General features: G+C 35.9%; 1 protein-coding gene across 1 annotated transcript in view; it reads right to left on the bottom strand.

Annotated features, from left to right (window-relative positions):
- HMCN1 (hemicentin 1) overlaps nucleotides 1-15,166 on the bottom strand; it is a gene marked incomplete at its 5' end in the record, with an annotated part of 236,014 nt that overhangs the window by 41,759 nt on the left and 179,089 nt on the right. The window contains 11 exons of the mRNA XM_081947388.1: nucleotides 317-438; nucleotides 2,343-2,493; nucleotides 3,005-3,132; nucleotides 3,862-4,006; nucleotides 4,740-4,881; nucleotides 5,927-6,063; nucleotides 9,769-9,850; nucleotides 9,947-10,143; nucleotides 10,513-10,788; nucleotides 11,590-11,687; nucleotides 14,175-14,352. Coding sequence (XP_081803514.1) covers nucleotides 317-438; nucleotides 2,343-2,493; nucleotides 3,005-3,132; nucleotides 3,862-4,006; nucleotides 4,740-4,881; nucleotides 5,927-6,063; nucleotides 9,769-9,850; nucleotides 9,947-10,143; nucleotides 10,513-10,788; nucleotides 11,590-11,687; nucleotides 14,175-14,352 — 1,656 coding nt within the window. The remainder of the gene's footprint in view (nucleotides 1-316; nucleotides 439-2,342; nucleotides 2,494-3,004; nucleotides 3,133-3,861; nucleotides 4,007-4,739; nucleotides 4,882-5,926; nucleotides 6,064-9,768; nucleotides 9,851-9,946; nucleotides 10,144-10,512; nucleotides 10,789-11,589; nucleotides 11,688-14,174; nucleotides 14,353-15,166) is intronic.

Here is a 15,166-nt window from a genome sequence, read left to right as displayed (position 1 = left end):
CATGTGATGGATTTATGGGTACGGGGATAAGATCATGAACTTTCAACTGGGTGGAATCCCAGGAAGCTTCTAGATTCAGGATCTCACAGATGTGCCAACATGTCTGTCTTATTAAATTGGAACTTTAAGGATAGCTCTGCCTTGGACTCTGATTTAATTCTGCATGATATTTGGAACGCTGACACCTTATCTTTCTTTTTCTTTATTTTAATTTTGAAATTTGATTTTCATCATTGAAATAAAATTCTTCTACCGAAACCTCCTGGTAGATCAGCTTTACATTTTACAAGTACATATTCCAATGTTAGTACTGTACCTTCTACCATGAGTCTAATGGTCCTTTGACTTTTGCCGGCTTCATTGGTTACTATACACTCATAGAGTGCAGTGTCTTCTACAGTAGGAGAAAGGATCACTAGTGAACCTGAAGACAAAAGCCTGGAAGAAAGCACAAAAATAATTAATACAGTTCACCACAATGTTTGTCCCAAGAGATAAAATTCAGATACTGAGGTTAACAAAAAAAGCAGTAGAAACATCGGTTTAAGGCATTATTTTCTTATAGAACTTTTTGCTTGAGGGAAACAAAGATCCTCACCATTTTAATTTATTTTTTGGTGAATCTAATTGAGATGATAGGTTTGGATATTTGACTTCCAGAGAGTCACTTCAGAATCTAATTACTGTAAGGTAAAGGTTCCTCTTGCACATAAGTGCCAGTTGTTCCGACTCTAGGGGGCGGTGTTCATCTCCGTTTCAAAGCCAAACAGCCACCGCTGTCCGAAGATGTCTCTATGGTCATGTGGCCGGCATGACTAAACACCGAAGGTGCACGGGACATGTCACCGTCCCACCAAATGTGGTTCCTATTTTTCTACTTGGATTTTTTATGTGCTTTCGATCTGCTAGGTTGGCGGAAGCTGAGACAAGTAATGGGAGATTAATGAGAGTTTTGTTCTTCTAATAAATCATGAAAAACAAGAAGCAAAAAGTGCTTCTGATCCTAATTCTGTTTTTCAACCTGGTTCCAGGCAACTGGCAAAAACCTGTATAGTTTCTCTTGATAAAGATGGAAATAAAAGAAATCATCATCAACCTACTGAAATAGATGGTGAGAGAAAGTTTTCCTTCTCTCCTCCCCCAATGGATACTACAGGGTGAGAGATTTTCTTTTTCTTGCACACAATCTGCTGTGTTCACTGCCAGAACTGGTTCTTTGGCAGCCTTGCTCCCTGCATTTGATGGGGGCCGTTAGAGGATTGCAACTCCTTGCAGTTGAAATATCAAGGACCCTTCATCTCTCCTGACCTGCAGGCGTCTTGGTAAACACGCCTGTGACTTTTAACTTTAACTTTTTGAAATTTTGTGTTTTATTTTAAAATGTTAATTGGATGGCTGAATGCTGATTTATTTCAACCCTGTGCTGGACTTTGTCTGCTCTTACGGAAGGCTTTTCTTCTTGAAGAGCATCCTGTTCTACCTAAAATATGTACTTCTGGCAAGAAGAAAAAAAGATCCCATACTCTTCTCAGCCAAATCCATTTATCCAAGCAAGATCTGATTGTTTGGGATTCAAACAAGGAAACAGAAGCAGGATCTGTTAATTTATAGTATTTGATTTTGGCATCCAAAGAGGAGAAAGATGCTAACACACACATTCATAATCCTTTTTTAAAGACTGTTGACAGTTTAACAAGACAGTTAATGAGAATATTGCCAAAATCTTAGACAGGCAGATAGTAGTAAAGTCACATTTATGAAACATTCATTGCAATTGCATGAGCTAAGTGACAGGTGATTTAATTCCTACATAAAATCTGTGGAAACTATAAGTCTCCATTCTCCAAAAATTAAGACTATAGGCAATTCTGCCTCTTTTTTCTCCTATAGCTCTGATGCCACCATAATAATAATAATAATAAAGGAAAAGGTTCTCCTCTAAGGCCATGGGAACTTTGCAGCCAGGAAAAATGGATAGTTCAGGAAATAAAGAAATAAATCAAGAAAAAAAAAAAAGAGAGAGAGAGAGAGAGAGAGAGAGGGAGGGAGGGAGGGAGGGAGGGAGAAAGAAAGACATTGCTATATTGTAACATAAGGATTTTAAATATATATACTTGTCTATAGATGCTTTGCAATATTATGGATGTGGTGGACAACAAGGGGAGTATTTTTCAAAGTGGCTAAGAAAAAGCCCCCACTGAGTGAACCAAATAGAAAGTACAGATTTGTCCTCTGTGTATTTTAAAAATAGGGCAGACAATAGGTTTTTATTCTTTTTAAAGCACAACATGCAATCACTGCTCTGAATTCATAAAAACAAATAACCTCCCCCTTTTTTTTACCTGAATGAGTTCTGATCCAAATTGAGAACATGCCCATTCTTCTTCCACATTATGGCTGGCTTAGGAATCCCTGTAGTTTCACAGGCTAGTGTGGTTTGTATATTTACAGATACTGTGACATCGACAGGTCCTGGAGCAATGTATGGATGAACTGAGGGGGAAAAAAGACCATTGCTCTTTACCAAATGAGGGATGGAAATAGAATTTACCATAGCAGATATAGTTCAAAAAAAACCCTCCTCCAATCCACCCCTTAGTGATCCAATATAAGTTCACATATCTTCAGAGACAGTGGGAGTTTCATATACATCATTCATTCTAATCCAGCCCTTACTGATGTCCAGTTAATTAACTAACTAGTCAAAAGAGGACATTTTATTTATTTATTTAATTTTTATGCCACCCATCTCCCTTATAAGGTGACTCTGGATGGCTTACAGGTTATAAAACAAATATTTTAAAAAAACTAGACAAAAAACAAAAATAAGAGATGGATGGCATGGGGATGAGGCTTTCTTTCCTTTCAGTGAGTAGTAATTACTGCATTATGGTCCAGAATTGAAGAGAAAAATGGATTATATGGGTCCTGTCTAGCATTCTTAGTTTAAGCCTATTCAATTTCTCCTATGGTACTTGTTTGTCTGAAAAAAAGGCATATTTACCATGAACCTGAAGATCAATTCGCTTACGCTCAGTGCCAGCCACATTGGTTGCCATGCAAAGGTATCTCCCAGTGTCAGTAACTTGGGTTGAATGTATATGAAGGGATCCATTTTCTAATAGTGAATATCTAAAGTAAAACACAAGGAATTTTACACATTCTCAATGCATACACAGAAAAAAAAATCTTATTCACACAGCCATTTTTCCTCTGTCCTGTGTTTCATTAGAGACTCCACTAAAAAATTAATATTAAAAACATGTAAAGGAAAGAAGCAGAAAACATATATTTGTGGTTGGTTCTCTGATTCACAAAATGACTCTGCTTTTATACTAACTCAAAACTTAGTTTAAAATTTTTTGAACGTATAAATATAACTACAGGGATAGATTTTCATGTGCAGACATCTCTACAAAGTTGTGCTTAGATGTGAGTTGGCAATATTGTGAATCCACAAGACCTGCAGAAACGTCCTACTTACTAATCAAAGCAGACAGAATATCTAAGTCACCTTGGAGGATTTTAGAAAACGAAGCTAATAGTTAGATCTAGTTAATACTTGGATGAAGGATCATAGGAAATAGCAGAAGCGTAGATTAGATTGGTTAGTTAATCAATATCATTCTATAAGAAGGTAATGGTAAATTAACTCCATATTCTTACTAGGGTACATGAACATGGAGAAAGTTATGCAGTCACTGATAGACACCCTTGCCAGTCTGTAGAGTTAGTAAAATCCACACCCAACAATTTGATATCAGATATGTTTTAAAACTCTGTTTTATCCACTTGAACATAGCAAGTTCAGTCAATGAGATTAATTTTCCCAACATAATATGGACATTAAGGAGTGTTTACCTGACATTGTTTCCAGCTAAAAGGGCTCCATCTTTTCTCCATGAAACTCTTGGGGCTGGAACCCCTTCCACAGCACACTCCAAGACAGCAGACATATTAATATTCACAATCATAGTCTGAGAACCATTTTTGATTGAAGGAGAAACTATACAAAGGAAGATTCCCAGACAAAACCAGGAAGTTAATTGAATTTATTGAAATAAATTCATTGCTTGTCATTTGAAATGAGATTTTCTTTCATCCCAAAATACGGGCCCTAAATTTTAACTGTATAAAATTGACAATTCTTACACAAATCTAGGTGTAAAAATCTGGAAAACCAATAAATGCAATAGAGCAATACAGAAAAGCATAATTCTTGTTGCCAATGAGCAAAATAGAGTTTTGCAGTGCAGGTATAGCAATGATAAATATTTCTTTCTTTGTTTTGTTTAAAACAAAAATACATATCAGATAATGTAAATTCCTATTTACCTTTCTTGTGTACAACCTATTGAAAATGTATAGTTATGTTTTTATTCATTTTTACTATGCTAATTTAAAACAAGTTTTTTTATTCATTAGGCTGGTTTCTAGATAAGCCTATGAACTGGTTTCTAGATAAGCTGATTAAACAAATCCATATATATTTTAAAGATTCCTAAGTGTTGTTACCAAAGGACACACTGCTAAAAATGAAATTTATAAAAGCTGCTTTAACAATCAAAATTAGAATAATGTATTTTTAATTTAAAAAAAATACTTAGGGAACTTTCTTCCACCAAGAAATAAACAGATGAAAGATCACAAAACCTGTTACTTTGAGAAGTTTAATATTTTGAACATTCACTTATGGAAATATCTTACAAAGATTATATAGATTTATCTTCTTTTCTTACCATTTACATCCAATACAAACTTTCTTGTGGTTCGGCCTGCAACATTACTTGCCACACAGGTATAAGTTGCTGCATCATTTAAGTCTGCATTGTTGATTTGCAAATATCTTCCACTGGATAAAATCCGAAGTCGGGGAGTGGCCTGAGAATCAGATTTTCAAAACTGAATCTCTTTTCAATATTAGACAAAAATAATCAATAGCATCTACTTTATTTATACTAGATAGAGTTTAGGAATGGGAGACAATATTGGTAAAGTTTATTTGTTTGTTAGTTTGCTTAATTTATAATCCATGCTTCTTCTAAGAGCTCAAGATTACTTTCAAAGCAATCTCTATTTTATACTTTATACTCAGTATACAAAGTATATACAGTACTGAGTTTCCATGACTAAGAGAGGATTTGAACCTTAGTTCTTCTAGTCCTACTTCAGCACCTTAATGGAGGGATAGTAAACCTTTTGAATGTTAGAAACATAGAAACCCGATGGCAGAAAAGCTTTGGAGAATAGCTTAACTCTCTCTTCTTTGTGGCAGCCCCTGAGATATTGGAACACCGCTAGGGGTGACCCTAGTCCTTCTTTTCATCACACTAAACATACCCAGTTCCAGCAACAGATTTTTATAGGTTTTAGCCTCCAGTTCCATAATCATCTTTGTTGCTCTTCTCTGCACTCTTTCTAGAGTCTCAACATTTTATTTTATTTTAAAATTGTTGTTAGATTGAATGTTGACAGTACACCATGAGCAGCCCCACAAATGGCTGCAATTAGTGTTGAGAACCTATGCATAAATGGCTATCAAAGTGCAAATACCCATTTAATAGGTAATATTCATGTGAGTTTCCCATCATGTTCTTTTGTTGTATTATACTCTTTTTTTCTTGATAGGTGAGCATATTTCCTAGAAAAGAATGGATCCTCCATTAACCATTAAAGTATTTCATTATGCCTGCAAACGACACTTTATAAGGTAAACTTATTATGCACATGTGCAATGCTAAAGTATGCATACTAAGGCATTAGATCCACCCTACAAACATTGAGCTGGATATGTGTACATTCTCATGGAAACAAATCTATATGTCTTACAAGGCAAATCTTTCATCATATATACAATTTGAGCACTTACATAACGTTTACTTCACCAATTAAGATAAATCACAGACAAAAGACGTAGAAAATGTACCTCCAAAATTTCTCCATCTTTGAGCCATGTAAGGACAGGAGGAGGTACTGCATCTGATTTGCACTCCAGTATAACCTGCTGGTTCTGTAGCACACTAAGATTTTGAACATTGCTTGTGCCAGCAATATTTGGAGGAACTGCCAAAGAAAAACACAAATAGCATAATAAATGCAAACATTTCATTTACATAGAGGCACACTGACATAATTTGATTAGCTCATGACGATTTGTCAGTCTCCAAACAAATTACATTTCTTGGGCAGTCATTAAAACATAGATGATTTCTGGGAGTGGAAGTCCACAATCTTAGGGAGATAAATCCTCCCAACCAAATTTATTCAAAGCTGTCATTACTTTTTCTACAAAATCAGTCTGATTCTTATTTGCTGCATACAGTGTGTTGAAGCCAGCATTATGGTGATTATTAATTAATTAATAATTAATCAATTAATTAATAATATAATCAATCCTATATTTTTAAATATTTTCTACCATATAATCCTTATTAACTTTAAGTACGATAGCTACTGTTCTTGAATTACTATTCCTTTTGTCAGAAATCTGTCTTTCAAAATATTTGTGCTTAATATTTTCTGATTTATAAATTTAACATAGGAAACAGACTGATAAAAAATATTTATAATGCTTACTGATTTTAGTTACTTTTACTGGATTACCTATCCCCTATCTTTTAGTGAAATTATTCTACATTATTCACTCATTGCCATATTATAGCTCTGTTTCTGTCTTGTTTGCAGTTCTACATTATATTAATACAATATTTTAGCATTTATTTTATAACAATCATGTAATTTCCAAGTGCAAAAAATTGTTTTACATGTAATGTCCTCTTCTAGAGATACATATGTTTTTAAGCAACAAAAGTTGTTTCTATTAGTCCTTCATACAATACCCTTTAGATATGTTAAAAATAGTATAAAAATAGTTTCTCTTTCTTATGGTTGAAACAAAATTAGCTTTCAATGAAGCTCTCATTTAAAATGTATTCAGTTTTTTCATAGTTCTTCCAATTATAGTATTGAAAGCTTTAGATGGACTAATATTGATAAAAGATACCTTCTTGAACCTAATTTTTCACTTTTTGCAAAATTCTGTCTCTCACCCAAGAATTTAAAAATCTTATCAATATTTCACTTGTTTCACATCCAAATTGAATCTAAGAATAAATATTTTATATGCACATTCCACATCTTTGTCTGAAAGCTTTAAATCTGGAAGCACATCAATATATTTGGATATAGGATATCCATTACAATCTGATCCTGTAATCCTCAAATAATTTAGTCTATTCTAGTCCAGTTTAATATCTGTAAATCTTAACATTTTTCTAATATCAAGCTCAATTTTTAGAGCAGGATCACATGCTGTGTCAGCAGTCTGACTAAGTCTGAGACTTGAGAAACCAATTCTTGGTTATTTATTAACTTGTTCACAGAGATATTAGTCAAATATGAACTGGAAAATGATTGGACAATTTGGATTAAGAAATTGCTAGTCACATACTACTTACTCTTAATTATTAATCTACATTTTAATTTTGCTGCTATTACTGAAATAGGTTAGCACAGCAGCTTTCACAAACAGGTAAAGCTTTTCCTGACAGTGTTTTCCAGTCTCAAAAGCTGACTGCTACTCCATTATTTTCCTAATTTTTAAATGTTCAAGAATATATGTTCTATATAATTGTTTCTTCTATAACTGATTACAAAAAGACACTCTGTGTGATCATGAACTTGCAAACACCATATACCCATCAACTTAGATAAAAAGAACAGGTGCATTTTAATACAAGGAACAGGGTCCTGCTGAATTGAAAATACACACATGCACACACAAATATACAGAAACATGAAGTTGGATATAAGTTTGTCACTGCACACATTCATCTTCAGTGAGGAATGAAACCATGAGGAAATTCTCTTTCGTTTCCCTGTGTCCAACTTCCACGCTGTCCAAGATACCACAATCTTTATGGACAATGTGAAAGGAATAGGAGATAGTTCTGAAATCTATGAGTCAAGTCCAATTACTTTATATATGCCTAGTAATATTCAGAACTTCAGTGAGGGGTGGAGGAGAGTCCAGCTGGCAAAGTTGACCCACAGAATCTCTGCTCATTCTCAGCCCAGATGTCCTTCTGCAAAACCTTGCAAAGGCCCAGCAGCTTTCTAACGTGAACAGAAGTGGCAGTGCATGTGCCAGAAGTGCCCCTGGAGAAATGGTCCCCGAGTTTCAATCCATTGGAAGCTGCTGAATAGGCCAAGATCTGAGACCATGTGGACCATCAATACTAGTCCTACTTTTTTTAAGCCCAGGGGAAAAAAAATCATGGCAGAACCTAAGCCGAAGGTATGGGACTTAAATATTCAGGAAAATCCAAACTTTTATCTCTGTCATACAAATGTTGTTGTGTCCTCCTGGATACCCAATTACAATTTTGTATGTTCCACATAGAAGGCTCTTCTCTCTAACATGTATAGATCTCTCCCTACTTGCATGCATAGATATTCTTCCTGCTAGGATGATATCTGATCATCATGCTAATATCCCATATGAAAATGAAATATGTATTTGACTAAATATAGAGGTGAATTTGTTTCACACATCGTTTGAAAGTGCCCACTGTACTCATACTGGAGATCAGAACTCATACACTCCCACTTCTGTCTGATATACACCATTCATGATGAGAAAAATGAGATGTCATTATTAAGTGACAATATTTAGGAGTTTCAAAGGCAGTAGCAACATTTTTAAGAGCTTTAACTTGTAGAAACTGTTTGGTTCCTTCAATGCATGTTAATTTTATAGGGTTCCTGCATTTATACATGGATGTACTTTTATATATGCCTGTATTAATGGTGTGCTGTAGTTTACATTCTATGGGGCTGTAAATAAATAATCTAAGTCTCTAACATTAGATATTAAGCAGAAAAGGTAATGTCAGCCTACACAGTGAGTGAACTTACAGTTGATGCTGTAGAAGTGAAAATGGTAAATAGTTGTATTTTCTTGAGCCCAAGAATAGATAGAGGTGGGCAGTATGCTAGAGAAACAGAGAGATTAATCATAGGGAGAAAATAGTGACTTAAGAATAAGAATATTGTAATGACAATGAGGACTGCAATACAAAGCATTATGAAATTTATAGTTGTGAAAGCTCATCATTAAGAAAAAAACAAAAATAAAACAAAAACCTTTTGATTATGGATTTTGATTTGGTTATAGAGAATTCTTTGGACTGTAAGAGTAACCAACCATTGAATCAATCCCACATCAAATAAAGATTGATTGCTTCCTTGAGATAATAATCAACAAGCAGAAACTCATATATATTTTGCTTGTGCAATGTGAATAGAGGAAAGAGGAAGAAATGGAAGACAGTGAATAAGATGGATAAGTAGGGTCAAAGAGATTATTGGAATGCCTTTGAAAAAACTACTAGTTGGTTATCAAAGACATGATGAGATGGTAAGAATTGAGAATGAGAATGAACCTGATTTGATGAACCTAACTTTGAAAAAAAATGGAGATAAAGCCAAGCATAAAAACCTATGTGAAAGTGGACTTAAACGTTTAATTTTCCATGCCTATTTCACAGTGTGCTATATATGAAACAGATAGACAAAGACAGCACAATTAAAAATACGTGATAGAACAACTTTCCTCAACTTGGGCACAGATCTATACAATTTTCAGCAATGATCATGCTGACTAGGAAATTCTGGGCATTCAAGTTCACACATATGGAACTTCCTTGGGTTAGAAAGCCTGTGTAGGAAAATTTGGCAATTCTTCATATTTATCCAAATTAATATTACCATGTACTCTCACTAAATATTCTTTGTCATCATCTCCTGCAGGGCTAGAAGCCAAGCATGTGTATCTTCCAGTATCTTCTACCTAAAAGACAACCAACATCTCAGTTAGAAATGAAACTGAACTAAGTTAAAACAGTTGAGATGGCTGTAAAAGAATGAAATAGCTATCTTTCAGTACCTGAGCACTAGATATTCTGAAGACCTGTCCTCCCCTTAGGACCCGAACAGTGTCTGTTTGAGGCAATGGGTGCCCATCCTTCATCCACGTTAGTTTGGGGATTGGAATCCCATCAGAGATACAGAGGAGCTCAAGAGGATTGTTAATCACTGTAGAAATTTCTTCTGGGTTATCTGATTTATTAATATGAGGAGGTTCTGAAAAAAGATATGCTTAATATCATCCTCAAAACAAAAAAAACCTGACAATTTTCAAGAGTGTTATGGGGGAAAACAGAAAATACCCATAATATTACCCCTTCAATACAAAAATAGCCCTTTTGTATCCAGCTGAAGGCATTTTAAGCAATCAGTAAAAAAGATACCAATTTAGTATATGATACCCATTCTAAACATTTATTATGGTAGCTTTAGTCACGTAGTGAGCTGACCAGCAATATATTCAAATTAAAGTTTACTAGGCCCAAATAACTAATGTCACACAGTTCCTTTTCTTAGTTTAGTAAAACATTATGATAGTTTCTGATTGATCAGACTACTAATTAGTTGTAAATAGATAATCCTTACCTAGCACTTTCAGAGTAAAGTGTTGGTTGTCTTCCCCAGCTTCATTAGATGCTATACAGGTATATCTACCTGAATCATTAATCTCTGAGTTTAAAATGTGAAGACCCTTTTTTTGATTTTCAAAAGTCACACGAAGGTTAATGCTAAAAGTCTGACCATCTTTCAGCCATGATATAGTTGGTGTTGGTATTCCATTAGCCAAACACACCAAAGATATGGGATTTCCTTTTAGTACAGTTACTTCTGTTTCTCCACCATTTTCTATGCTTGGGGGTACTGGAAGGAAGCAAACCCATGGAGGATATAAAATTATTTTTAGTTTATGAAACAACAACTGATTTCGTATCAGAAAATGTATTAATATATTTCAACATTATAACTTTAGGAGGTTAAAAATGGTTAAAAACACAATGTAATAACAACTTCACAATAAAATTGTCAGCTGAGATAAAAACAAACACCATAACCATCAGTAGAAACATTCCTTGGGCTCTGCTATACTTCTGCTATACTTCTTAAACTCATGTCCAATGAAAGCAAAGTAGGCTTTCTCCTGGACCCTGCAAGCTGCCACTATTTAATTTTTTGTACCCAAAGGAGGCCTCTCCTGCCAGGTCTGATAGAACACAATCAAGGAGAAGCTGTCCTTCAGAGAATCCAGCCCCATGCCTTGAAGGGCTTTATAGCACATTGAATTAAATCTGGAAGCACATTGATGACCAATGCAACTAGTAGACCAAAGAGGTAATAAGCTCTGATCAAAGGGGCACACATAATTCCCCACCCCTTTGCATTTTAAACCAGCTACAGTTTCCAGATGCTCTTCAAGGGAAGCCCCATATAAAGTATATTGTAATGGTCCACAATCATAGATTGTGATTGTAGTGGTCTACAATCACAATAATGTGACTGTGGGAACGCTGCAATGGTCACAAGGTTGAGATCCATTCATACTGAAAGTCTCCTTTTTTAGCACAATTGTAATTTTGAACAGTCACTATGTGGTCAGTAAACAAGGACCACCTGTATTTATGAATACACAAGGACTTCACTCTATATTGCTTAAAAAAGGCTTACCATAAACTTGAAGACTGTAATGTTTATTGTCGATACCAGCTCTGTTGGAGGCAACACATGTGTACATGCCAGCATCAGCTACCTGTGCTTTAACAATTCTGGAAGGAAAACAACCACAAACCATTTGAAATTTAAAAATTCCTTATTCTGCTTATACAAAATACATAGCAATTTATAAAATGAAAGAGCAGAATGCTCTCAAATGAAACTCAGTTCTTGGTGACTATTGCCATTTTATTGGCACTGTTATGGATATAATTTGTAACAGCCTTCTTGTCGGATGCTTTGTGATTTCCTAACTAAGTCAACAGATATAAAATTCCCAAGCACTCCCTCATCGCTATGCTAACCAGGAACAACCATGCTTAACAACCACCCCAACGAGGCTGTCGAAGTGATGTCCCGGTGTTTGGAAGCCGTCGGGGTCTGGATGGGGGACAACAGACTCAAACTGTGGCTGTGGCTACCGGCACCTCGGTTCAGCCAGCTGATTCCATCACTGGCCATAGGGGGCGAACAATTGCCCCCTGTGGAACGGGCGCGCAATTTGGGCGTCCTCCTAGATGCCCGGCTGTCAATGGATGATCATGTGGCAGCCGTGGCAAGGGGGGCGTTCCACCAGGTTCGCCTGGTGCACCAATTGCGCCCCCTTCTGGACCGGGATGCCCTACGCACAGTCACTCATGCACTGGTGACGTCTCGCCTGGACTACTGTAACACTCTCTACATGGGGCTTCCCTTGGGACGCGCCCGAAGACTGCAGCTAGTCCAGAACGCAGCCGCGCGGGTAGTCATGGGGAGTACTAGGTACTCCCACATAACACCTCTCCTGCGCGAGCTGCACTGGCTGCCTGTAGTCTTTCGGGTGCGTTTCAAGGTTCTGATTACCATCTTTAAAGCGCTCCATGGCATAGGGCCTAGCTACCTGCGGGATCGCATCCTCCCACACACATCCCTGCGGCCAATTCGCTCTCACAGGGAGGGCCTCCTCCTGGTGCCATCCACTAGGCAATGCCAACGGGCGACACCGAGGAGTAGGGCCTTCTCTGTGATGGGCCCAACCCTCTGGAATGACCTCCCCCCCGACATCAGAACCACTACTGACCTCCGCTCCTTCCGACAGAAATTGAAGACACACCTGTTCCGACTGGCTGGTCTGGCATAATTTATAACGTCTACCTCCTGGTATACACATTTTTTACTGGTTTTTAGAGGGATTGTCTCTTTTAAATTTAATCTTACATGATATTGGGATTTTAAATTTTGTATATTCTGATTTATTTACTTAGCTGTACAGTTTTGCATATTTTTATCCTCCTCTCATATACGTATTTATGTATCTATTTATTATGTTTTAATTTGTTGTATTTTGATACGGACTGTACACCGCCCCGAGTCCCTTTTGGGAGAGGGGGCGGTCTATAAGCGCTAAGAAATAATAATAATAATAAATATCTGAGATCTGCCAAGGTTCGTCAGATATAGAAATGTTCTGAGGCATTTATAAAATGGGCATGTGCAAATCTTGAATTCAGAGTTGAAGTTCAAGATTGGCTGGATCAAGTGACATTCTGAAAGTTGAACTGATTTCTCAGATTAAGCTGAATCCTTTGAAATCGTTCAGATCTTCCTCTTCATGCTGATAACTTTCCACATGTAATTGAATCTTTGGATCAGCTAATTTTATTGAATCACGTTGATGAACTCAGCTAGGTTTTGCTGGATTTGTATTGGCCTATTAGTAAAGAAGGGTGTTTCTCTGACCTTTCAAAAACTCAATGTAAATTGGATTTTCTCCTGTTACTGTGAAATTGAATTGATACTTTTAATAATAAAATTTAGATATCTTTACAGAGAAGCACAGATATTCTTGGGATCCCTTTCTTTCTAAAGAAAAATCTTTTAGTGTGTTTTTCAAAAGATATAATCTACAGATAACGTTAGGTTTGTCAGATGGGAATACAGAGTGATCTGTTGGACCTTTGCTGTTAAGAAGAGGATGGTATATATTATACACTAGGTTAAAATTAAGTCTAAAGGAAAATCAGATGACTTAGTGATGCCTATTGGAGAGCCAGTTAAATGTTACCTCCAGATTTTACCCCTGACCTGAGAATGTACAATTATTTTTTGAAATAAATGACAATTGGGTCATTTGTCATAGGCACAAAAAAGCCCAGCTGTGACCAGTAGCTCTTCTTTAGTTCTGTTGTATCAGTATAGGATGTGCAAGATGCAAGATAAATAAATTAATATAATTTTTATTGATTTATTTTCAAGTGAATTCTGCAACTTATTTTAGCACTCATAAGAAAAAGGAGACAGACTAAGGATAGAGACTGGAGGCAAATAAAAGCAACATACCATTTGCTCCCTTCATAATTGTTCAGAGAACAAGCCCTAATTGTTGGAAATAATGGCATTTGTCCTCCAAAATATTAAAACTGCAATGATGTTATAATAATTCTTAATAATTAATGCCAATATCCAGTAGTCTTGTAAGTCTCAATATGTTGCTTATGAAACCATCATAATTTGCAATGAGCTGTTTTCATTTGGTGTAACCTAAATTAATGAAACCTTACCTGAGTACTTGTCCACCTGAAAGTAACCTCATGTGCGGTGATGTAGAGAGGGGAAGACCATTCTTCAGCCAATTTATCTGGGCAGGTGGAATGCCCATAGCTTGACATTCAATGTTTATTGACGTGTCCAATACCACAGTTAGGGCCTTCTCTTTATTTTTATTGATAGTGGGTGGCACTAAAATTCATAACCAAATAAGGAAAAAACCAAGTTACATATATCAGCATTTATTTTAAAATGAGTCTCAAAATCAAGGTGGAGAACCTATAGCCCTATAACTTATTTTTAGTTTTGACTACCAATAACCTCAGTCAATATGGCCAGTGAGCATTAGCTCAACGGGAGTACAGCCACTGGTGTACTACCTCTATTCCTCTATTCAGAATAAGAGCTATTATAAAACATAGTAACCAGAAAAATCACAAAAAATCTGAAAAAGTTTAAAAATCATGAAATACGTGAAATATTGTTGAAATATTCAACAATATTCTTCACTGCTTATCTGAACTGAGTCAAATACATTATCTATGAGGGTCTCAGACCCATTTCAAGTAGCAATATCTTTATTCTATTTGTAGAATTTAGAAAAGGGCCTCAAGGAGGAAAGAAATTGTTGGTATATTAAATAATGGAAATTTGGAATTATTCCCAGTGAAGTAGTTCAATTTAGCTGAACCCCAAGGTGGCAGCATTACTCTTTTGCCTATCCAAGACAGATTCCCCATAGTATCCTATCTAAATCATGTTAAGATGTCATGATCAGCAACCTTCTATTTCCCTTAATACCGTAGATCATGTGAAATCTCTTTATAAATTGTGTCCATAGCCAGAACGCATTTCCAGTGTGATCCATCAAAAAGACACAAATGATAACAACTGTCTCTTTGTATTTATGAATTACGTTTTGTCCTTGTAGGGCCATACTTTTTTCTGCTTCTCTTTTTTTAAACAGATTTCTCAGTGAGTTATTTTCTAATGTAACCCAAAGCTT

This window comes from Natrix helvetica, assembly GCF_964273705.1.
Source record: "Natrix helvetica genome assembly, chromosome: 3".
NCBI classification, from domain to species: domain Eukaryota; kingdom Metazoa; phylum Chordata; class Lepidosauria; order Squamata; family Natricidae; genus Natrix; species Natrix helvetica.
The sequence above is the reverse complement of the archived record's forward strand: the minus strand, read 5'-3'. Positions and strand labels throughout refer to the sequence as shown.